The sequence below is a fragment of the Aegilops tauschii genome, chromosome 1, assembly GCF_002575655.3.
Source record: "Aegilops tauschii subsp. strangulata cultivar AL8/78 chromosome 1, Aet v6.0, whole genome shotgun sequence".
Lineage (NCBI taxonomy): Eukaryota > Viridiplantae > Streptophyta > Magnoliopsida > Poales > Poaceae > Aegilops > Aegilops tauschii.
The window spans coordinates 477328478-477353537 of NC_053035.3; the positions used below are offsets into that span (position 1 = coordinate 477328478).

The 25060-nt window shown below is 41.8% G+C and overlaps 1 protein-coding gene and 1 long non-coding RNA gene across 4 annotated transcripts; one reads left to right on the plus strand and one right to left on the minus strand.

Annotated features, from left to right (window-relative positions):
* The first annotated feature begins 802 nt into the window (after positions 1–802).
* LOC141025743 (uncharacterized) lies at positions 803–1882 on the plus strand. Its single transcript, XR_012187914.1, has 2 exons — positions 803–1525; positions 1598–1882. It is a non-coding gene; the product is annotated as an uncharacterized lncRNA (long non-coding RNA).
* A 4320-nt stretch (positions 1883–6202) lies between these two features.
* On the minus strand, positions 6203–13669 carry LOC109746297 (probable ubiquitin-conjugating enzyme E2 24). 3 transcript variants are annotated; one of them, XM_020305419.4, is made up of 10 exons: positions 13200–13669; positions 10779–11498; positions 9355–10697; positions 9093–9218; positions 8870–9007; positions 8608–8799; positions 8437–8500; positions 7489–7628; positions 7093–7404; positions 6203–6818 (listed from the first exon to the last, which is right to left on the minus strand). In XM_020305419.4, the coding sequence occupies exons 3-10, from the start codon at positions 10684–10686 to the stop codon at positions 6591–6593; spliced, it is 2532 nt and encodes an 843-aa protein (XP_020161008.2). In that variant the 5' UTR covers positions 10687–10697; positions 10779–11498; positions 13200–13669; the 3' UTR covers positions 6203–6590. The 3 variants fall into 3 exon arrangements, with proteins under 3 accessions (XP_020161008.2, XP_045085314.1, XP_073357756.1); XM_045229379.2 differs by lacking the exon at positions 13200–13669 and adding an exon at positions 12639–12797; XM_073501655.1 differs by lacking the exons at positions 10779–11498; positions 13200–13669 and having other exon boundaries at positions 9355–10719.
* Positions 13670–25060: the final 11391 nt, after the last annotated feature.

Consider the following 25060-nt stretch of genomic DNA (forward strand, 5'->3'; position numbering starts at 1 on the left):
ACGCCCATCATTTGATCATCAATGAAACACTACAGCATCAGCATTAATTTTAACCATCTTGGCACTGACGATGATGCCTTAGACCTAGAGATAGAAACCGGGAAATAAGAATTATATCAGTAAGTGTAACTGTCCCTTGAGAACTTGGAATAAGTGATCATACTAAGAATTATATTAGTAAGTGTAACTGTCCTGAAGATGATAAGCGTTGCACTGCCCCTCAGCTATTGTTTCTGTTTCCGTGGAGCAACGGTCATATAATATTTTGAGACCTGATGTCGCCGGCATGGCTCATTTGATCGTATATTCTGATGGCTGTGCACTAAGCCTGTGTGTGAACAGAACATTTGTATGACCATCTCGCTTCGCTTGCTCAGAGACACGGATATTCTCATGGTCATGCAGTCAGGCCACCAACGGCAGCGAGTGTGAACATTTGTCTTTAGACCAGTATGAACTACTCAGATAAGATGGCTGCATGGTACCGTTGGACACTCTGGATACTCTATTGTTCATCTGAATTCACTGATATATTTAATGTTCTCTAATTACTGTCAGAAATATTTATTTTGTTAGCGTGGCAAGAAACAGAAGAAAACGAATAAGTAGGAATGTATGACACAAACTTCTGAGCATACATTCTTTGATAGGAATTGTATGATGTGATCTGTATAGGTATCGACTTGGTGTTTCGCTGTTTCTAAGTTAAGATATTTGTGTGACATACTGACATCAAGCCTTAGCAGTACATTTCTAATGCTGTTTTGGCCTGAATCATCAATTCTGTTGTACGTACTTCCAGTATTTGTGTGGGATTATAATATCTGAAGCTCTCGACATGTGGAGAAAAAGGAGGCCCCTGCTTGGCAAGAAGCTAGCGCCTATGGCGAAAGTCTAAATTCAGAATATGCGGCTGGACTACTTGAGCCTTTTGCATAGTTTTTTACTGGCAGTAGTTCAACAATTTACAGATAGCATTTTAAGAAGAGTATTTGTATGTGTGCATCTTCAGCCCTGTTTCTTCTCTTTTATGTCAATGCAAGATCTTACACTTTTAAATGAGGTAATTGACGCATGCTTTCCGATTTCCTTAAGGAGGTTGAGGTATGCAGTATTTGTCATCTCCGAGTTGAAACAATGCCTTTCACTTAGCTGTATTTGTTTGTCAGTATGCTACGTGCTCATTCAGATTCTTGCTCATCAAAGAATCATTCGAACCAAATGCTGAATCTTGATAACGCCTTTTAGTTGTACTTACTTGTTCCAGGATTTGTTCATCTGTTGCAGCCAACAACTCTCTAATATCTTGTATCAGGATCTGTTGATTACTTTTTTCAGGACTTGATGTTCAATTTGCCCAGTGTTACACGCTGCAAAAATCTTCTCGTGACTGTAACTTGTTCTTATGCATTACTATTCTTTTTATCAATTAGCTACCTGTTGCCTGCAGTTTAAATTTTCCTTGGTGTTGGTGACTTGGAACGCATCCAGTGAGTTTCTCAAGAGTCATGAGCTCAAGTATCCTGTAGGTGACTTGCAACTCTGGTTTGGCCTAGCATTTAGTAAACTAATTTTTTTTGAGTTATTCCACCTACAGTCTGAGTCTGAGTCTCTTAGCAAGCCAAGCGAGATGGTGTCAAGTCAGGCGGGGAACAGTTACTTGCTTTCTGACTGCTACTGCTGCACTGGTGTTGTCTCTGGTCGCTTCTTTGATCCGGCGACGTAAAGGTTGTGTCTCTGTGTGTGTGCAGTAGCTGTACATGGTCCGTGTAAGCCTTGGTGCTGTTACCCCATGGCATTGGTTGTCTTTGGTCATGTGTGATGCTGAAGCAAAGAACAATGGTATATATGTTCTAAAGCGACAACTTTTTAGAAGTGATTATTGTTTACGTGTAGAAGTTCGTTTCTCTATTTGCACTACTTTTGATCTCTGTACATGTCATTACATAGATTAGCCACTATAGTGTTTAGGTAGAAACCCAAGTTGAAGCACACTAGATGATTATTGGCATGGTAAGGGGGGAAATTAGATAGTTTAAGAGATTATTAGTCTACTGAAATAATCATGAAAAAAATGTGAACAAATTATTATTCTCGCTTTTCTTTGCCATTCATTGCCTAATCATCTATAGGGTATGTAGTATGTTAGTTCAAATACATGTACAACAATTTTCAAATACATGATTACCATTTTCTTTCAAATACATGCTTTGATGTCTATTTTTCCATAAACATTGTAAGTTCTTCATATACATCTGAAACATAGTATTTTACAATTACGTGAAAAACAATTTGATTTACACAATCATTTTTACATTGTATAACTTTTTTAAAAATAAAAGTGTCACATGCGGTTTTTTAAACGACTGAAGATATTTTAAATGTCATGAACACTTTTTTAATGTTGTGAATATTTTTTTACGGTAACGGTTACAAAAAAAAATTCCACTATATTTTTTCAAATTCACAATGGACATAATTAATTTTTTGGAAATATTTGTTTTATACTTTTTCATAATATAAAAAACAAAAAAATTAAAAGAGAGGAAAAATAACACGTAATTTTTTTTAGGCATGTACATGTGATTTGCCCGTGGCAGGGGAGCAGAGTCACGGACTCCCTCGCGCAATGGGCTGCCTGGCCCATATACAGAAGCGCTGTAGGCAATCCGTCCTTCCAACTCGCTACAAGCGAGCTATAGCCACGCCTGGGCTGGCGCGTGTCCATGGAGTCATATGGGATGGCATTCCCTACTTCCTGCTCCTTATGGAAAATTGCCGACCAATCGCACAGGCAAAGCGAGTGCATGAGGGTACGAGCTGGCTCAATCAGGGGTCATCATCCGGTTTTAGAATCTTCTAGAAGGTTCTCGTTCACTTTTTCTCATTTTCTCTTTTCCTGTTATTGCCTTTATGGGCTTTCATTTTTTTTATCCATTTTCAAATTTCTTTAGAATCTTCAAAAGATATTCCTGTTTCCGAAAAAATGTTCAAAAATATGTGCAATTTCAAAATTATTTGTGTTTTTCAAAGTTCTTCAAATTTTTCAAAAATATATGTAGAATTTTTAAAAACGTTTGGATTTTCATTCATAATTTTAAAAAATGTTCAAAATTTTAAAAAAGTTCAACGTTTTAGAAAAAACATGTTTTATAAAAAAATCAAAATTTCAGAAAATATTTGTGTTTTCAGAAGTTCTTCAAATTTTAAATAATTGTTCATGATTTTCAAAAAAGTTCACGTTTAAAAACCGTGTTTTCCAAAATGTTTGTGTTATTCAAAAAATTCAAAAACATTTTGAGAAATGTTCATGTTTTCAAAAAAACATAAACTTTTTGAATAATGTTCACAATTTTTAGAAAAAATCTCAAAATTTCAAAATATGTCCACACATTTTAAAATAACTTTCTCAATGATTGTTTTTAGAGAACCAAAGGAAAATAGAAACATATACTAGATAGAAAATTAAAAAGAAAGTAAGGTTCCCATTTCACCTTTCTTCCCACCACCCCTTCGTCCAACCTTTCTTGTATGATAACAAATCAACTTAATTTACTTACCTTCTGAACCAGTTCCACTTTAATTTACTTACCAAATTTCGGATCAAAATATAAGGTAATTCATGGGCATAATTTGATGATCATTTATTTACACAATCGCATTATTATAGATAGATAAATCACAAGCCGATATACTAGAAGATTTATATCCCATTGCAACACACGGGCATTGTTCTAGTACTAGAAAAAAAACTGTAGCTACAATAACCGGAGCCGCTACAGTAGTCAGTTCATTGATCACTATTGTTGCTACATGGGTCGGCCTAGTCGAGGGTGGCCCACCCTATGCGTTTGCCTACCAATTTGCTGCATAGAGCGACAAATAGGAGCTCCCATCTGGGACGTGTTTGGTAGCTCACATCCCCACACAGGCTGTGTGGGACCAAATTGACTCGTTTGATTAGCTGGGCTACATTGAAATCTTGGCCCGCATGAACCTAAAAGCACAACTAATCAGCAGCTTCCAGGGAACCAGGCTCATCTCGTGCAGGGTGGGGGACGCGGTGCAGAGCTAATGCAAGCGGGGAGATGGTGCGAGCTCGCACGCGTCCCCCAGAAGTCAGCATGAGTATTTTTGTCACCTCCGGCAGATTCCCTGCCTATTTATCCCCCCCCCCCCCAGGCTCAACGCCCCAACCCCCGCTACCATCCCCCTTCCCCCCTCAAGCTCTCTGTCTCGGGAAGCTTCTTCACCGACGAGCAGATAAGCGGCGTCATCTTCTCCGGTCGTTGTTGGTCGGCGGAGGCGATCCTTCTTCATCCTCTTCTCCGAGTTGTTCCTTGCCTCCTCCTTGCTCCTTCCATTGTTGTAAGTAATATCACTCCCTACTCGTTGTAGCTTAGATATGCGAGTATTGCCTCATGATGTTGTGTGAGGATGTGGTAGATGAGATGTTAGTCATGTAGTTTTGGTGTTATGGTAGGTTTTGCTTGTCAACCGTGATGATGTTCATGGTGTTGTGGTAGATCAAGGCTTATGTGCTAGTATTGCTTGTTTTCCATTCCGTTCGATTCTAGTTTGGTAGATGTGGTAGTATGGTAGATTTTTCTTGGCGGACAGTGATGGTGTTACGGTGTTGTGGGAGGTCAGTACTTATGTGCTAGTATTGCTTGTTTTCCATTCGTCCGATTCTAGTATGGTAGATGTGGTAGTATGGTAGATTTTGCTTGTCGGCGGTGATGGTGTTCATGATGTTGTGGTAGGTCGATGCTTATGTGCTAGCATTACAAGTTTTCCATGCTAGTATAGTATGTGGTAGTGGTGTTCTGCTTAATGATGAGTTCATGCTAGTATGATAGATTCATTGTTCTCGTTCGGCTAGTCCTTATGCTAATCATTATAGGCAATGACAATTGGGACTTTAGTACGACCCTTGTTCTATCAGACACCCATACATTTTCCTCCTATCTTGAGGACTCCTGGCCACCTTTGGCTGGGCCGCAGAGGTGTTTGAGGCGCGTCATGTGTGTTCTTTAGTGATGGTGATGCTTGCGGTAGCTACTAAGCTAGGTGGCCGTTAAGGCTGGCAAGGCAAAGATGAGGGGGGGGGGGGGTCCATGAAGGGGGATACAACGAATTGGACTTCTTTCTTGTCCACCTTCATTCTCAACAAGATGTGTGATTTGATAAGGGCTTCAAGGAGGTGCGCCTAAACACTGTTGCAAAATGATGTTAGGTTTGGCACATAAGTGACCTCAACACAGGTGTACAACCATCTTAAGAAGTGTAGGGTGAAATGGATCTAAGCGTCCAGCCTTAGAGATCTTAGCAATGCACAATGGGATCAAGATGCCTTCAAGACACATCTCGGTTATCTAACCTAGCCTTATTTCACTTGATTTAACATGCTAGTCAAAACTAACAACATTGCCTTTCTTTCTTAGGATCATCCCAAGGACGTTGAGTATCTCAACATGCCCATCCAGAATTATTCTCAGATGCGGACCATCTTCTCCTGGGGTATGGGTACTTGCAAGCATGCCATTTTCTCTGCCGGTAGCCTCGTAGCCTCCTTCATCCCATGTGGTCCAATAATAGGATATATGTGTAGGCATGGTGTCCTATTTTGGTCTTTCGTCTTGTACTTTTTCTTTTTTATTTTACCAGAGATGTTATTCGCACTTTGATACTTGGTTCGTTCTAATAAATGGTTGTGTGCATTGACACAGAAGTCAAGGGTAATCCTCCTTTTTGAAAAAAAAACTCCTCCATCCCTAGCCATCTTGTTCCCGACCCGCATTTTTCTACAAAGTCTTAGAAACACGACAATCAATATGTCCATATGTTGCTTAATTTGCTTTATAGTTCTTTTTTCGGGGCATTGTTTATCATGCATATGCAAGGAAGAAAGTAGTATTTCTACTTTGAAAACGACAAAAGAAACTCCATATTCATCAAAAGATAAATAGGAGAAGGCTTGGCTTTACTACCACGGCCGTACGTGCTGGTGTTCGGGCGACTCGGCCACAACATATAGAAATACTCTTGGATTAGCTGAGCATGATTTTTATATCTCACAACGTCTGCTCGGTACATTTGGGCTTCGACGAGATCATCCAAATGAAATCTGTTTTTATATGTTTTAAGAGAATGCAAACAAGCAAATCATGTAGTGACATGAAAACCTCAGGGTGATACCAAGTAAAGTACAAGTAGTAGTAATTTAGCAATATGTGTGTTTCACACTGTGGTATTATTGCAGGCACATCAGATAGCTCCTCTGCCAACTATACAGACAGGGTACTTACTTTCTCAACACCCACACACAAATTTACATACTTCCATCACACTCTACAGCGGCACAATTTCACAAACCAAACTACACACCAGCTGCTTCTGTCTCTCATCGGGCACCCTTTCAGTTCATCGCGTCAATCATGCACAAGTTTTCCCATCTTACAAGATGCCATTACACAACATAAGGATCATGTGCCAGGCAGCATTTTTATTGCAAAACCTATACAATACCGGTGTCGCAGTGGGCGTGCCGTCACCGCCATCGCCATGCAGGAGGTGTGCCCGCTCTGAAGTCACTGGCCACAGGCGATCCCAGCTTCGCAGAAGGCGGCGACGAGCTTCGGCAGTAGCTTGCCGAGCATGATCTTGAATCCGGTCGAGCAGCCTTTGCAGCCATCATCTGATATGTACGTGCTGTCGCGAGCATGACCAATGAGATCACCGCCGAGGTATGCGTTGCAGGCTTCCAGGATGTGCGGCGCGCGGCAAGTGAAGTGCTCCTTGACGAACTTTTCAAAATGCTGGATGGAGATAGGAGGGGAGAGACCCATCAATAATATTCATTACACATGTTACTTCTTAGTGTTGAAAGGTGCAGCAGAAGTTATTTAAATACTGTATGTAGGTTGGTTAGGGGATGCATCTGAGATACAGTGGGGGGTAATCTTGGTTTACGTTCTACTCAAAACTCATACCTACCAAAATTCAGTTAAGCCCTATCAGTTTTGTCAGAGTAAGTGTATGGGATATTCAGGTCATTCGTTAAGTGCAGAATTTACAGAGTTGGTGACTTACCTTTGGTGGTTTGTGCAAAATGTACATCATGGACTTGCAAGACAGCAAGAAAGCATTCTCGTTGTACGTGATGGAGTTCTTCTCCCCGTCAGCTTTCCCCACAAATTTGTCGTAGCCCGCCTCATTGAAGTAAGGCTTCTCGTTGAGAACAAGAGCCTGAAGGGATAGCAGCAGTTGAAGAACAGTCGAGCCCTCCGGATTCCACACCTCATTACCAGTCCCTGCCCATGTCTTGAGAAGGCTTAGACATACTTTGCCGGTTTCGTACAAGTTTGGGTTGAGGCGGAGGCCTCCGGAGTGATAGTGAACGGACTGGAAAAAGAAAGTTACTGTTCAGCAGCTAGACGATCTCAGCTGGGAGGTACACACACGAGCAATAGAAAAGAAAACACTTACAGGTGGTTCATGAGGATAATCCGGTGGGAAGAAAATATCAAAGAAAAATAAATTATCATGATAAGGCGTTCCAGCTGCCCCAACAATGCAAGCCCTCAGAAGGTCCATCCTTTCCTCATAAACTCTAACATGGATGTCATCTGCATGGAAGCAAAGAACACCATGTAAGCAATATGTACCAGAAAATATGTTTCATGTTTTCATCAGTTATTTCATGAATATAACTTGCTACCAAATCTAATTAGAATGGTTTTCTGATCATCATTCCTTATATATTAGGATTGAAGCCAAAGCTAATATTACAGGGATTTATTGAATGTAAAAAAAATCCCAATATACACTAAATTTCTTCAAGATGTTTTTTTTATTCATAAAGTGAACAACTCAAATTTTGTGTGAGTTTCCACTTACTAACGTTTGCATAATTCTATATTTAATTTTGACAGCTCGTTAGTTTTATCAGAGAAGGGAAGAACCCTGACAACTCACAAGAGTACGCATGTTCTGTTCACACATTCAATTTTTCATCTTTGACAGTTTAACTAGCTTGATCAGTTCTCATACTCGAAATAATAATCAACAAGATAACATACACATGATAAGCTAGGCCTTTTTAACTTCAATCATCTTGTAAAGATGTCAAACAATGATTTTTTGAGAAAGGAACCTTAACATGCTATGCTGTCCTGTGGAGCGTAGAACATTTTAACTTATTTCTTTTTTTTTGCAAATATTTTAACTTATTTCTAACCACAAGCCAATTATATAAGATTGCATCATGACAGATTCACATCTATATGTACTATTAAAGTAGAGTTATGGTAGACTAAAAATGCCAAGTTATAATAAACATAAACAGATGCTACAATTCTATATGCAATGAGCCAGTGAAAAGATTCAGTTTCATGAAAGACTTGCAATGGACAATAAAAAACAAGAAAAACCGACCTGGTAAATCATTTTGTAAGATTGTCCATTCCTGTTGTATCTTCTTCAGCCAACCTCTTTTAACCTAATATATCAGGAATTAAAGATTATAACAAATAATTTGAACATGCTACAATAGCTACTACAGCTCTAAAATAGAGGAATAAAGTTGAATTAGGTGTGAAGTATTACATTTTCGTGGCCACGTTCCTTCACAAAATGATGATCAGAACAGTCCACCACAACATCAAATATTTTTACGTCATTTTCTGAAGGTAACTGTGGCTTCTCGGTCTGCATCACCAACTCCACAACGGAAAATTCTTCTGCAGATGAATGTAGATCTGCTGACTTCACAATTTGATACTGAGGATCTGCAGTAATCTGAAACCACAACTTGATCTTAGAGTTATGAAAATTAAACATAAATTATTTGGCAAGGTATAAAACTTACTGAGCTAGATGATGTAGAATCATGAGCACCAAAGAAACTAGAAGCCACATTTGTCAGAAAATCAAAAGCTGTTTTGGAGAAGTAGAAAGCATTGCGCAATGAACCAGTGCAGTCTTCACCAGACTCTTCCAGGGCATTCTGGGTGAAAACATCAAGTTGTTGCTTAAATTTCAATACATGTAACCAACAAATGGTACAGTGGAAGATGCAAACCCAAGCTAACCTTAGTACTCTCATGGTGGATTGTTTCCTGCTCAGCCTCGTCGTCGACAGAAGTATGCACCTCATTGACAGATTCTAGTGAATTATCTAGAAGTCTTTCTAATCCAATTATTTCAAAATGCTGCGCCTGAAATTGATAAAAGGGAGAAATATATGTTACCAATAGTCTGGACAGACCATGTATCTAGAAAAGATGGGTGAAAAAAGGAGATAAAACACAACAAAACAAAAAAGGAAGAAAACCAACTCAAAGATAAGCTTACCTTGGATATCACACCACTAGCCCATTGCACTTCAATTCCATCATCCTTATACCCAAGAACATTGCCAATGCATGACAAGAAGCCGGAGGAGGTATCTAAACTTTTCCTGCTAACTGTCATGGTTCCATTGGTGAGATCTGCTTCAGACTTGTCGATGTTCAGAGCTGATCTGATAACGACTTCCCCAGTGCAAAAGGAGAAATCTGGGTGCTCTACTAGCTCATAAGCACTCACTGTCTCCTCAGTGGGGTCACTTCCATATCTGACAATGTCATCATCCACTGGAACAATCCATTTTACATTTACAGTCCGCTCAAGTGCATCCACATTTCTCACTATCCCAATCCGCTGACGTTCAGCAGCCTCCTCTACTGCCAATTTCTCCAGGACAAATTGCCCTGGCCAAAAATCATGATCACCGGGGGTGCTAACAGGAGCCAAGATATAAGGTTCTAGCCCAAGAGATATGCTTCCATTTTGCCATAGAACGTCAAAAGTGCTCTTTGTCTTGGCAACAACATAAGTTTGAGAATATCGAGAACACTTACGGTCTTCACTTGGGAGACTTCCATCATGACCAGCAGAGAGAGTGCACCAATCACCCAACTGCCAGTTAGCATAAGGGAAGCATGACAGCAAAGTGAGGTTCTTTGGGTCCTGAAAGTTTGGAGGACTCGATGATCGATCACCCCAAACATTTGCCACGGAGGTTATCCAGTTCACATGCACCAGCCCCACATCAACATGAGACACAACACCTTCATCTCGACTGGCCCTCCATGATCCAGACAACCATGTTCCTGACTTGGACACGGAGGGATGGACAATCCTCACGCGTTGACTTGGATAGTAAAAATAAGGTGCATCTTCAAAGATGAATGGAGGTATGGGCTTCAGTACCTCAGAGTCCCTTAACAGCATTTCACACTTTGCCCCATCACTGAACACAACAGTGACCAGGTCAAATGCCCTGATCACCCGCCCCATCCATGGTCCCATAACCACGCAGTCACCAGAGACAAAGGATCTCACTCTTGAAAGCTGCTTGCTGTTGACATCTTCTATTATATCACCAGAGTATGTCTCCAAGTCCACAAACATTTCAACCCCAACAACGCGGCCCAACTGACCTGAGGGGTCAGACACAGGGCAGACTATGTCCCCATGAAGAAACCCTCTTTCAAAAGTAAGGAAATCATCAATCTTGCCGATGCTCTCGTCCAAGCTTGATAAGATGCTCTGTGCATGGTCTGTAAATTCACATTCTTGGTCCTCACTGTCACTCGTTCCACTGTATGACTCACTGTCTGAATCAATTACAAACAGATCCATCTCTCCAAGCCCTGCAACACCACATTTTGTCATTTTGTATGATATGAAACAACCAATTGTGTTAATAAATACTAGATTAAATTCGTTCCCACCTTTTTGTAACAAGCTGTGTTCTGTGATGATGTAATAAACTAAAGAACCGTCTCTGAACAGCAAGTGTAAGGTCAGCACACTTGAGTGCTAATGCCAAAGGATCCCTGATAAAGTAACAGTAACCGCCAAAGGAGATTTGCCCAGATAGCAAATAAGAAACAGTAAGATTTGGTGCCAAAGGAGATTTGCCCAGCCTAGTTGCCGGCAGAGATGTGCCAAGATAGCAATCTATAGCTAAAGCTAGTTGGAAGCAAAAGAAAATGTAAGGAAGGAGATCAGAAGAACTAGGTAGATTTGCCAAAGGAGATTTGCCGAACTATAGGTAGGTTTTGCCAAAAGGAGATTTGCCCCGAACTACTGGTAGGTTTCGCCAAAGGAGATTTGCCCAGAGAACTACAGAACAGTCGCTGTCTGAAATGTTCAGTGCCAAGGGAGATTCCAGAAGAACTGCAGAACAGTCACTGTCTGAAATGTTCAGTGCCAAGGGAGATTCCAGAAGAACTACAGAACAGTCACTGTCTGAAATGTTCACCGCCAAAGGAGATTTGCCCTAAAACTAGCAATGGCTTGTCACAGGAAATGATTTCCAGTGGAAAGTCCAACTGAATGTGTTTGCTTTCGATGATCACCAGACATGAGAAGTCATCAGAGAATATGCCACCACCCAATGACCAATATTCGTCCCGAGAGCAACCAACGACTGTTCAGATTAGCTGATCCTGCAAACCGTATCAGAAGAATGTTAATCCAACTGTTCATCTTCTTAATAGAACAACACAATTTAAGTTGAGAAATAGACTAATGTGTTTGCATAATCTCAATAAACATGGATATAAGTTAATCAAAGTGCTTATTAAAAGCCATGCTGAAAAGAAACTGCAGGGATCAGGGTCGTTTCATTTGTGAGCAACATTCTAGCATATAATAGTAGAGACGTTTATGATATCTAATAATAAAAAAGTAAATTGAGTTGCATGCTTTCCAAAGATTTGCCGTGCTAATAATCATGCAAAGTCTTATTCATATATACATACTAGAAACAGCTAACTAATGGTTTATTCAAAAATAAGATGTCCAAGAAACTCTAAATCCCAAAAGAGGATGTCAACTGACCCAAAACAAGAAGAATCTGTGTGTTTCTGTGGATCCAAAAAACTTATACAAGGCGCAAGAGCCAGTTTGTGTCACAAGGATCAATCCCACAGTGGACAAGAACTAAAATCTGTTCAAAGTGGTGCGTTTATCTTTAATGCCGCTTGCATGCAGTACATAGGTAAAAAAATACATAAATAAACTGGTAAAAGTTTGTTTCACCAATAGATGATAGGATGCCTTGAAATGACCGAATAGGCAGGACCCAAATCAAAACTGACAAAAATGGAACACTTGAAAGTTCATGCTAAAAAGTAACTGAATAAATCCAGATCGGAGTATCAAAACTATGTATTAAAGTATGTACTCAACAACATGACTGGCTATAATCAGTCTGATCTGAGGAACCTAGTTTTTAGCTAGCAAACACCGAGTCTTTATTTCGACACGGAAGTTTTGGATCTTGTCATAGTAACAACAACAAAGATGACAAGCCGCACATAGTTCAGCATCATAGTCGATCCGAAAACAACTAAAAGACAACCCACCTATGGACAAGCTTGCCAAACAAATCAGAACAAAACAACACCTTCCGTGCTCATTATGATCTCCTAAAACCGGCAAACAAAAAGCAACAAACTAAAACCTTGCACGCCATACCACCACACCCAAAAGCGGCAAAAAATCATCCACTCGAACGATCATTACGCCGGCCATAAAAACACAGATGTTTCGCTACAAACTGTAAAAAGCTAACCACATAACACCTGAGCCACCACCCAATTTTACTAGTTGGAGACGCCTTCGCCTTCGCCACGAATAGGCCGCCGGAGCTTTGTTCAGCACTTGAGCTACTGCTGTGCTCGGCCAGCGCCTCCTGCTTATGTCCAATCGATCTGGGCTGACCCAAGCTAACAATATTGTTTGATTACACATAGTCAAGACTGAAGACAGGGACACTTAGTACTTGGGGGTTGCAGAATAATTGGAGGAAGACGGATCGAAATGGCATCTTGAAGCATATTCCTGGTTCCGAGGAATCGGGCTGGCGTAGTGATGGCCATGTTTTTGGATCGGCATGCATCGTGTTGACTAAATTTCGCCCTGCAGGCATGACACTGACGGTGACGGTGCGGGTTTAATACTGTACTAGGAAATCGGACGTTGAGTGCACGCATCCTCGTTATAAACAAGCACATGGGGTGCAGCGAAAGAAAGGAGCAGCGGCGCGGTGCGGCGGCCGCCGGCCGGAAAGGCGGGGGCGGCGACTCTACCGCAATGCGAAATGAACAGGAAAAAGGTGAGGTAAAATGGCAGATTGGCGGTACCTGTGCCAAGCCCAGCCCGCCGCCATGGCCGCTCGGTCACTGAAGAAGAGGGAGCAGGCCTCCCCTCCCCCCGCGCCTCAATCCATCCCCGGGCCCGTCGACCATGGCCAGCAAGCCCGCGCTCCCTCCACCCCCACCAAGAAACGACCAGCGCAGCCGCCGCCGCCGCCTGCTCCTCCTCCTCCTCCTCGGACCAAATCTCAGGCACGGTGCGGCGGCGGCGGGAGGAGGAGAGGCCGAGAAAGAGAGAGCGCGCGCCTGGAGACGTAGAGAGAGAGGGGACGGGAGGCTTCCTTGCTGGGTGCTCTGCGCTGCTCGTGAATGGTGATGGATGGTGGCGCTGGCGGGGCAATTTCTACGGTGCGCAAGGCCTCGCCTTTCCGATTCTTTTGATTTGTTTAATCGTGGTGCGCGCGCCTAAACTAAATCGAAATCGTCCTAAATTCCCTTGCGCTAATGGGATTCCTCCCTGTCCGTCCGTCGCTTTATTCCTTTTTGTCTCCGTGAATTCTCTCTCCGGGAAAAGAGAAGGAAACCAGAGTTTTGGACTCTGCTTTCTCTCCGTGCCCCAACGTGCCGACTGCTTTCACCTGTCACTCGTCCTCTCCCCCTGTTCTCAAGAATGAAAACAGCTACTCGACTCGACGACTCGAAAATACTACCTCCCCGTTCATTGGTCCCCTTCGTATTTTGTGTCGAAGTTTAACCGTAGATTTGACTATCAAATTATATGTTGTATGTCATAAAATTTATATTGTTGGATTCATATTTAAAAAAGGTTTTCAATGATACCATTTTTAGGGTATATAATTTATTTTTTAATAGTTAAATCAAAGGTCAAAGTTTGACCCAAACTGCAAGGTGGACCAATAAACTAGGACGGAGTGTAGTAATGTGTGCCTAACATCTGTCGAAACTCGGTACATAAACCGATAAACTAAATCGATGAACAATGAAACTAATACGGAAATGATAAATTTTGAATGGTTAGATTTTAAGCATGGCAACCCGAACGTTTTTCATGGCAACTTTAATTCACGCGAGGTTGGCAAACATCACGATTTTTTGACAAAAATCGAACCGGGACAAAGTTGCCATGTTTTAACAACTAAAATTGCCACCTCACGTCAACTAAAGTTGCCATGAAAAAACGTTCAGAATGACATGCTTAAAATCCGAATGTTCGGGATTTATCGGGGTCCAACTAATATTGGTTTAAATTTTTTTAATAAAATTCGTATGTTCTTTTCTTTATATCTATGAAAAACTATTAAAGAATACTTTAATTTGTAATCATGAGCCTTTTCAGAGGCCCGACCATGTCAAGCCCGCACACAACAAAAGGCCAAATTAAGGGGGGGGGCATCTTCAACGTTGTAGCGGATATATGTGATTTTTTGGCGAACCTTTGGCAACCCGTCTGTAAGGGAATATTTCTCCCTATGTGGTTTTGGTGATTGATGACAATGCATTTGCAGACTAATCGTGTGCATTGAGCATTTCAGATATCTCATGTCTAGGCACAAGACGATTCGGTGCCCCTCGGAGCCTATCGAAGACGGCGGTTTTCTACGTCTCTTTTCGGTGGATTTGAGTCGAAGGAAAGCCGTACTATTAAAAGGGGGTCCGCTTCGGAAAGGTTAGGGTCGAATCAACAAGTACACATCTGTTCCTTTGCACCACCTTTCCTTCGCTTCATTGGAGCACCGGTCGTTTACCCTTGTCTCTACGAAATGAAGGCTTTCAAATGCTTGAGTGTCTGTGGCATGCGGTAGTACTGCTCAAGGTAGTAGTAGTACCGTAGGGCCTTGCGGTAGTACCGCTCAAGGGAGCGGTAGTACGGTAGGGTCCAGCGGTAGTACCGCTCCTGGTTGAAGCTTTTTCACATAAGCATCGCAACCCCAAACTTTAAGAAACGACAACTTGAGTTTCTTGCCAAACCACAGTTCATATGGTGTCGTCTCAACGGATTTAGATGGTGCCCTATTTAACGTGAATGCAGCCGTCTCTAAAGCATAACCCCAAAACGATAGCGGTAAATCAGTAAGAGACATCATAAATCGCACCATATCTAATAAAGTGCAGTTACGATGTTCGGACACACCATTACGCTGTGGTGTTCCGGGTGGCGTGAGTTGCGAAACTATTCCGCATTGTTTCAAATGAAGACCAAACTCGTAACTCAAATATTCTCCTCCATGATCAGATCGTAGAAATTTTATTTTCTTGTTACGATGATTTTCCACTTCACTCTGAAATTCTTTGAACTTTTCAAATGTTTCAGACTTATGTTTCATCAAGTAGATATACCCATATCTGCACAAATCATCTGTGAAGGTCAGAAAATAACGATACCCGCCGCGAGCATTAACACTCATCGGACCGCATACATCGGTATGTATTATTTCCAACAAGTCTGTTGCTCGCTCCATTGTTCCGGAGAACAGAGTCTTAGTCATCTTGCCCATGAGGCATGGTTCGCAAGCATTAAGTGATTCATAATCAAGTGATTCCAAAAGCCCATCAGCATGGAGTTTCTTCATGCGCTTTACACCAATACGACCTAAACGGCAGTGCCACAAATAAGTTGCACTATCATTATTAAACTTATATCTTTTGGCTTCTATATTATGAATTGAAGGAAATGTGCCCTAGAGGCAATAATAAAGTTGTTATTTACATTTCCTTATACCATGATAAATGTTTATTATTCATGCTAGAATTGTATTAACCGAAAACTTAGTACATGTGTGAATACATAGACAAAACAGATTGTCCCTAGTATGCCTCTACTTGACTAGCTCATTCATCAAAGATGGTTAAGTTTCCTGACCATGGACATGTGTTGTCATTTGATAAACGAGATCACATCATTAATAGAATAATGTGATGGACAAGACCCATCCATTAGCTTAGCATAATGATTGTTAAGTTTTATTGCTATTGCTTTCTTCATGACTTATACATATTCCTCTGACTATGAGATTATGCAACTCCCGAATACCGGAGGAACACCTTGTGTGCTATCAAACGTCACAACGTAACTGGGTGATTATAAAGATGCTCTACAGGTGTCTCTAAAGGTGTTTGTTGGGTTGGCATAGATCAAGATTAGGATTTGCCACTCCGTGTATCAAAGAGGTATCTCTGGGGCCTCTCGGTAATGCACATCACTATAAGCCTTGCAAGCAATGTGACTAATGAGTTAGTTACGGGATGATGCATTACGGAACGAGTAAAGAGACTTGCCGGTAACGAGATTGAACTAGGTATGAGGATACCGACGATCGAATCTCGGGCAAGTAACATACCGATGACAAAGGGAATAACGTATGTTGTCATAAGGTTCGACCGATAAAGATCTTCGTAGAATATGTAGGAACCAATATGGGCATTCAGGTTCCGCTATTGGTTATTGACCAGAGAGATGTCTCGGTCATGTCTATATAGTTCTCGGACCCGTAGGGTCCGCACGCTTAACGTTCGTTGACGATATAGTATTATATGAGTTATGTATGTTGGTGACTGAATGTTGTTCGGGGTCCCGGATGAGATCACGGACATGACGAGGAGCTCTGGAATGGTGCGGAGGTAAAGATTGATATATATGATGATATGGTTCGGCGAGGTTGGCAAACATGATAATTTCCTGACAAGAAACCGAACCGGCCGGGACAAAGTTGTCATGTTTTAACAACTATAAAATCGCCACCTCATGTCAACTAAAGTTGTCATGAAAAAACATTCAGAATGACATGCTTAAAATTCGAACGTTCAGGATTTATCGAGATCCAACTAATATTGGTTTAATTTCTTTTAATAAAATTTGTATGTTCTTTTCTTTATATCTATGAAAAACTATTAAAGAATATTTTAATTTGTAATCATGAGCCTTTTCAGAGGCCCGACCATGTCAAGCCTCTGGACAACAAAAGACCATATTAGGGGGTCGTCTTCAGCGTTGTAGCGCATAAATGTGATTTCTTGGCGAACCTTTGGAACCCTTGCAACTACATACAATATCCTAAGCATCTCATGAGGCGTGAGCCAGAATAAGCCATGGCAAAAAGCTGATGGCCTGCAAGATACATAGGGTTATGCAGCACCTTCGTGTAAGTATCCCAAAATAGTATCGATCCCAATGAAGAGCGGAGAAGAGTGTTAATGCGGGTGTTTCTATCATACACAAGTTGTCAGAGGTCTTGTGTTAATTCATTGTTTTGGTATATGAAGGATTAGTATGGTGTCAAAAAACAAGTAATCGAGGGTTCAAACAAAGTAACGGTCATGGAAAGTAATTGACATAAAAGTAAGTTAGTGAAAGTAAACTGTTGTAAAAAGTAAATAACATAAAAGTAAATTACTAGAAGTAAATTATCGATTTGTCTACAGTAGAGAGGTTAGGCGAGAGGAAACTCGGATCATGCATGGTGCACATCAGATGTGCCAGTGCCTTTACAGAGAAGTAGGATGTTATTGTCTTAGTGATGCAGGAGGCGAAGGTACTACGGTGAAAGAAGTTATCCCCCTCTTCATGAAACTTTGATGGGGGAATAACAGAGATCGCTCATTAGCCGTGTCAACGGGAGACACTTAATCGTCATTTCCATCACCCGACTGGGAAGTGGCGGTGGTGGCATGTGTGATACGTAGTATACATGCTTGTGGGGAATCCAGACTCCCAGAGAACGCTTTAGCCTTATTGATGATTTCATCATTTCCATTACTCTCTCTTGCTCCTTATCATTACTTTTGTGCCTTTACATTCAAACCACAACGTCATTATAATATTTCACTTCTGTTTCGCACTCTTCGCACTGCAAATAACTCACAGACACATTCCAATAAACCTCTATAAGAGGCGAAGACCATTTCCTATGATTCATGTGGAATCGATACCCTTACTTCAAAAAGGCCACAATTGAAGCTTATGCACTTGAAGAAAATCATCATTGCATGTTACATATGATCACGAGATAAAATCAACTCCACAATGACGACAAACTGAACAAAGATTATCAATTTCTTCAGTCCACACAACATGATCTGACTTGCACCCTTGCCAACTTCATGGTTGCTCTTCTTAGTAAGCACGATTCAGGGTAATTTCACCCTCTTCATCGTGTCTAATCTAAAACCCTTTAATTTGTAGCAGTTGTTTTTGTAACCATTAATTCACTTTTTCATGGCATATGTGACATGAACCATAGACTCTTAGAACCCTTATTGGGTAAACCACATACCACTTCATCTACCAAGACAAAAGAACAAGGTTTTCAATGGGCAAGACAAGCAACACAAGTTAAGAAGAGCACATAGAACATAAGCATCACAAGGACATCCTACCTACTATGATGTCATTCTATGTTTTACAGATATTTTCAATTGTCTTTGCACCCATAGATCATTTCGGCTAAGAATAAAATTGTGGAGTACATATATAAACATTCGCTCACAGTAGACTCTATGTACCATGCGCTCACGCATTCTGATGTACCAATCAGAAATAAAAAAAATTGGAAGTCCATGATTCCACTAAAAGTGAAAATCTTCATGTGGTATCTTCATAGGGAGTTGTGTTAACCAAAGGTAACCTCGCACGGCGCAACTGGCCAGTGAGTAAGAAGTGTTGTTTTTGTACTCATAACGAGACAATCAAACACCTCTTTTTCCAATGCAAGGTTGCATGGTCTACGTGGTTAGTCATCCAAGTAGCGTCAAATTTGTATCCACCCACAAGTATTGCCAATATTTTTGGTCATTGGTTGGACGGTATTCCAAATAAGTTCAAAACACTAATAAGGGTGGGAGCCTATGCCTTAATTTGGTCGCTTTGGCTATGTAGAAATGATTTGGTTTTTAATGACAAAAATGCTTCTCCGCTACAAGTTATCTTCCGGTGTACGCACTCGCTACATATGTGGTCTATACTACAACGATCGGAGTACCAGCCGCTGTTCAAGACGGTGTGTACGCGATTGGAGCAGGTGTCTATGGAGATTTTTTCCCAACATGGATGGCAGCATAACCTACGGATTGATCAACCATCTCCTTCGATATAAGCATAGTGTCGGTCTATAGGACTCTACTGTTGCCGATTTATTTATTTTATTTCATGTTTTTTATTAGACATTTGAATTGGCCTGTGTGCATCCCAGTTATGTAGAGGCCGAGTGTTACTCATAATGTTTTGTTTCCTCTTAAGACTGCATTTTGAGATAATAAATTCGCCCTTTATAAAAAAAACATTCGCAAAATACTTGTGAACTGATTGTTCTTTGTACTCATATACTCACATAATGTACATGGGGTAAAATAATCTTTTAATGTCACACATAACACCGTTAGTGCCTAAAATGGATGGGAATGTCATATAGGAAATAAAATTTACACCTAGTGTCAAATAAGAAATTAGTTTTAAGAAAAGGTCAAATAAGGAATTCTCTCTTATTAATTTTTTATATCACAGCTGTAAATTAAAAAAACCAGCTTTGAAAAAAGAGACTATGTAGTGCACCTTACTCGGTTAACTTTACAATCTTATGCTTTATACTGAACTGTTTTACCTTTTCATAAATCAACTAGTCATTAATATATGTTGTTTTTATTTATCCATTATTCATCATATTATATGGACAGATATATTTTGGTATTTTTATTAACAATATCAACAACTAAAAAATGTTTATTTATATTCTTCTAAAATTTGTCATATTTTTTTGTTACATTGGGTTTCACCGATAAATTTGTGCATTCTAATATTTGTACATTATTCAACCATGAGTTAGGCATTGATGTATTATAATGTGTTTGTATATGTATCATTTTCCAAGTTGTCATTAATATCTATAGAACTTGGTAAAGTGCTTTTGAGTATAGATCGAGCAAATAATCTTGCGGAGATGTTTGGAGTCCAAGACTATAAAGTTTATGTGCATCTAAATAGATATTTTTGAAGTGTATGTTGTGTCAATTAGTGGTTTGTCCCAAATCCCACTATACACAAGTCATACTCGCATGTCAACTCATTCATTCCAGAGATGCCCTTCAAAAAGTGAAGAACTTACATCCGTGTGACACCGCCTACTAACCTGGCCCAAAACCCAAGCATGCTCTCTCTCTCTCTCTCTCTCTCTCTCTCTCTCTCTCTCTCTCAGGCGACAAGCGTCTAGGGTTTCGCTTATGCTGCCTCCCAGTCGTGGCCTCGCCCTCTCCGACCATGTGTTTTGTCGTTTTGTCGGGTACACTCAGAAATGTGTTTTTGGGCCAGTTTGGGGAGATGACAGGTTTTTTTGGGGGGGGGGGGGGGGGTAGTTGTCCGCTTGTGGAGGTCTAGATGGGGGCCGGGGGATCAAATGCGTTTTTGGGTCGTTTGAAAATGGGATTTTGGGCAAAGGCAACCTGCCTAGCCTTTCTAGGCCCTGCGCGCGGGGTGGGGGGAGGGATCTACCTCTTATAGCCAGCAACTGGCTATACTATCAATCATGCTCTTAGCAAAGCTATTTGCGACTCAATCGGTTGGCAGGATTTTCTTGTTTTCAGGGCTGCCATATCGTCGCAATCGAGTACCGACAAAATAAATACATAATCATCATACGAGCATTAGGCATTTTTAAATGCAAGTATCATAAAAGTATCATGCAGTGCCAAAAAGACTGACAGTACAAATAATGATAAGAGAGTTCTAGAAAACCTCTTCTTCTATTAGTTTTTGCCTTTTGCGACCTCCACAGAAATGTCGAATTGCCTTCACGTTTCTGTCCAATTCATTCATGCATTCCATGTAAGCCTTGAATGGTACGTTAGCAGTTTTATTTCTTCAAAAACAAAGTCGTTATTAAAAGAGAAAAAACGTTAAACATCTCAAGGTATGGCCGTCGAACGTTCCCGCCCCTCAAAGTGCTGCACCCATTGCACATTTGCATTCATCATCCCTTTACAGGATCCCGGGATCTCATGCAGAATATCCCTTCCCTCCTCTCCACACACCACACGGCTGCTGCATACGCCATTCAAAGTGCAGCCACCACACCCAAAAAGCCGGCCATTGTTTGGTCGGTCACTCACCACAGCTTTCTGCACAAATTTTCCGGTCTTGGCACATAATAATAAAAAAACAGGTGCCAAGACCCCAACGGACTATTATTGCTAATCACTGGCTCCATAATTTGATTAGTGGTTTTGACGTGGCGAGTAACCGAAAGGCCCCTTGCACTTTCATGTGACAATGCTCAACTTTTTCATGTGCTGGCTACCATCCATGTTCATTCATGGGAGCTCGTGATGTCTCTCTGCTCCCTTTTTAAGGTATCTCACGGGATATTCCGGGGAACATGCATGCATGCATGGGAGAGGGATTAAGCGTCGGCGTCGATGGCGAAAGGAGAGGGGATAACCTAGAGGATATACCCCCTATTCGATCATCGGAGCTTGTCACATGAGAGCGCGGGTTTGAAAGTACATTCGTACCTTTTTGGTTCGCCTATTAGATCTTTCGGCTTGTTTGTTTGAACCACGACATCACGCAACGCGTAAAGCCGTGTCTTGACTTTCCGGACACGGTCCCACCAAACCCGACAAAGGGAGAGGGGGAGTCGTGGCGGCGGTTCTGCTGGGAGGCGTCTTTTCTTAACGGGCATTCTCATAAATAAATCCACTCTTTTTGAAGACTTTGTTTCGGTTGCCGACAATTGAAAAATAGAAGAACTCGGATAAGAAAATATATATTTCCATGCGTAATTCAAATATAATGTGCACGACACCACAAAAATGCTTTGAAATGCCATAGTATTGTAAGGCTAAAATACACCTAGCGGGTGGGGGTGGGGGGGGGGGGGGGGGGGGGACACACTTCCACAATCACATGAAGCGGGCATGGTAAGTAAATATGTTTAGTTTTTTTAAGAACATGTTTAGTTCCGAACTTCCGATCACAGATTTTTCAGGTCTTGACCAGGTGGCTTTGCTTAACTAGCACTACAACTATAGCTAAGCATTGGTTCCATAATATTCATTAGTGGTTTTGACGTGGCGAATAGCTGCTTCCACTTTCCTGTGACAATTTCCTCAACTTTCATGTGCTGACTACCATCCATGTTCGTTCATGGGAGCTCGTGATGCCTCTTCGGTCCCCTTTTAAGGTATCTCGGCGGGATATTCCGGGGAACATGCATGGAAATGCATGGGAAGGATTAAGCGTCGGTGTCGATGGCGAAAGGAGAGGGGATAACCTAGAGGATATACCCCCAATTCGATCACCGGAGCTTGTCACGTGAGAGCGCGGGTTTGAAAGTACATTCGCGCCTTTTCTGGTTCGCCTATATGATATGTTCGTCTTTCAGCTTGTTTGTTTGAACCACGAAGTCACGCAACGCGTAAAGCCGTGCCTCGACTTTCCGGACATGGTCCCACCACACCCGACGAGGGGGAGGAGGAGTCCTGGAGGCGGTTTTGCCGGGAGACGTCTATCTTTTCTTAACCCGTTAACCGTGTTGCCGTGTGTGTAAATCCTTCTATTTCTCGCATAAATCCGCTCTTGCAGAAGACTTTGCTTTGGTTACCGACCATTGGAAAACAAAAGAACCCAGTCCATATAAAGTATATTTTCATGCATAATTCAAATATAACATACACGACACCACAAAAACACTTTGAAATGACATAATATTGTAAGGCTAAAATACACCTAGCGGGTGGGGGCAATACACGCTTCCACAATCCCATGAAGCGTGCATTGTAAGTAAACATGTTGTGTGTTTTTTTCAAAAGAACATGTTTAGTTCCGGTCATAGATTTTCCGGACTTGACCAGGTGGCTTTGCTTAACCACCACTGCAACTATTGCTAAGCAGTGGTTTTGACGTGGCGAGTAGCTGCTTGCACTTTCTTGTGACAATTTCATCAACTTTCATGTGCTGGCTACTATCCACGCATGTTTGTTCATGGGAGCTCGTGATGTCTCTCCGGCTCCTTTTTAAGGTATCTCGGCGGGATATTCTGGGGAACATACATGCTTTGGAGGGATTAAGCGTTTGTGTTGATGGAGAAAGGAGGAGGGTAACCTAGAGGATATACCCCATATTTGATCACTAGAGCTTGTCACGTGAGAGCGCGGGTTTGTAAGTTCGCTCCTGCCTTTTCTGGTTCGCCTATTAGATATGGTCATCTTTTAACTTGTTTGTGTTGAACCACGGCATCACACAACGCGTAAAGCCGTGTCTTGACTTTCCGAGCATGGTCCCATCAAACCCGACAAGGGGGGGGGGGGGGGGTCGTGGCGGCGGTTGTGCCGGGAGGCGCCTACCTTTTCTTGACCGCCTTACCATGTGTGTAAATCCCTTTCTTTCTTTGCATTGTCATGCATAATCCACTCTTTTCAAAGACTTTGTTCGGCTACCGACCATTGGAAAACAGAAGAACTCGGTCCATAAAAGGTATTTTCACACAAAGTTCGAATTTAACGTGCGCGACACCGCAAAAACACTTTGAAATGCCATAATATTGTAAGGCAAGAGTACACCTAGCGGGTGAGAGGCAAGACACACTTCTTCGATTGGCGAGGTACACTTCCACGATCGCATAAGTAAACATGTTTAGTTCCGGTCGAACATCATGCAAGTTGTTATTATTTATTTTTGTAATAAGGTTTAGTGTTTTTATTGTGACCTTTGTGTAAGGTTTAGTGTTTTTTAGTATGGCATTTGTGTAAGGTTTAGTGTTCGATTAGCAGCTGCGTCGTCACTGCCCCACTAGCGGCGCACTTGTGGGTGGAGTAGGTAGAGGCGATGGGTAGTCTATTGATCCATTTAGCAAATATGAACTGTATGCACTCTTCTTGTGTCATTGTCTGGAAATCCAAAAGTAGCCAGCTTACCTTAGTGCTAATTAAAAGGGCTCCGATTTAGGGAAAGAGCCAATCAGACGCCATGAAATGCACTCGTGTACGTGTTGCTTCATTGAGGTGTTGACACGTCAGATGTGTCGTCTTAATTTGGGTTGCTTAGTCTTACTTGGGTATTGACACATCACCAATTTTTATTTCAAGCATTGGCACATCACCAGTTTATAAGCCGTGGTGTACTGTCGAGTTAGTTGGGTTGCAGATGTAAACACCCCTCCCAGCCACTATCCAATGGTTGTGGATGAAGATTAGTCTGGATCTCCCTTGATAACACATATAATATGTTATTGCCTCTTAATTACCCCCTAATTGCAATTAACATGCATGGAACTTAAAATAATGTTCTTTACTTGCTACTTTATAATTCAGAAGAAAAAAGTTCATCGTGTTCTTATTTATGAGGTGTGCCCTAACACCAAGTGACTCGCACGTACGTCTCTCGGCCCGTGCGTCTCGCGCGAGGCCGATCGGGATTTGATGCCTCCCGTCGGCGTCGCCGCAGATCGGCTTCGTCTTCCATCTTCCATGGCCTTAGGGCATGGAGGCGTGGTGGATCTTGGCTCTTGCCGACGGGAGGGCTCCTGCTTCGTTTTTTGGAGGTTTCTCTGTGTGCGTTTAGGGTTTGTGTTCTGCTCAGGAAGACGAGACGGCGGCGGCTTTCTGAAGTTGGAATAAGGTTCTCCCCATCTAGTCCCCGTTTTGGTGGTGCGTCTAGCATCATCGGAGGGCTTGTGGAGATGTGTCTCCGGTGGATCTCACGGGATTCGGTCGATGTTTGTCTTCGGTGGATCCACATGGATCTGGCCTTCGTTAGTCTGTGTTCATGTGTCTTCAGATTGGATCCTTCTGTTCCACGCTTCTCTTCATCGGTGGCGATTGCTGTTCTGGTGCGTTGGTCATTTTGGGCCTTAGCACGATGACTTCCCGACTGTCTACTACAACAAGGTTTGCCCGGCTCCAGT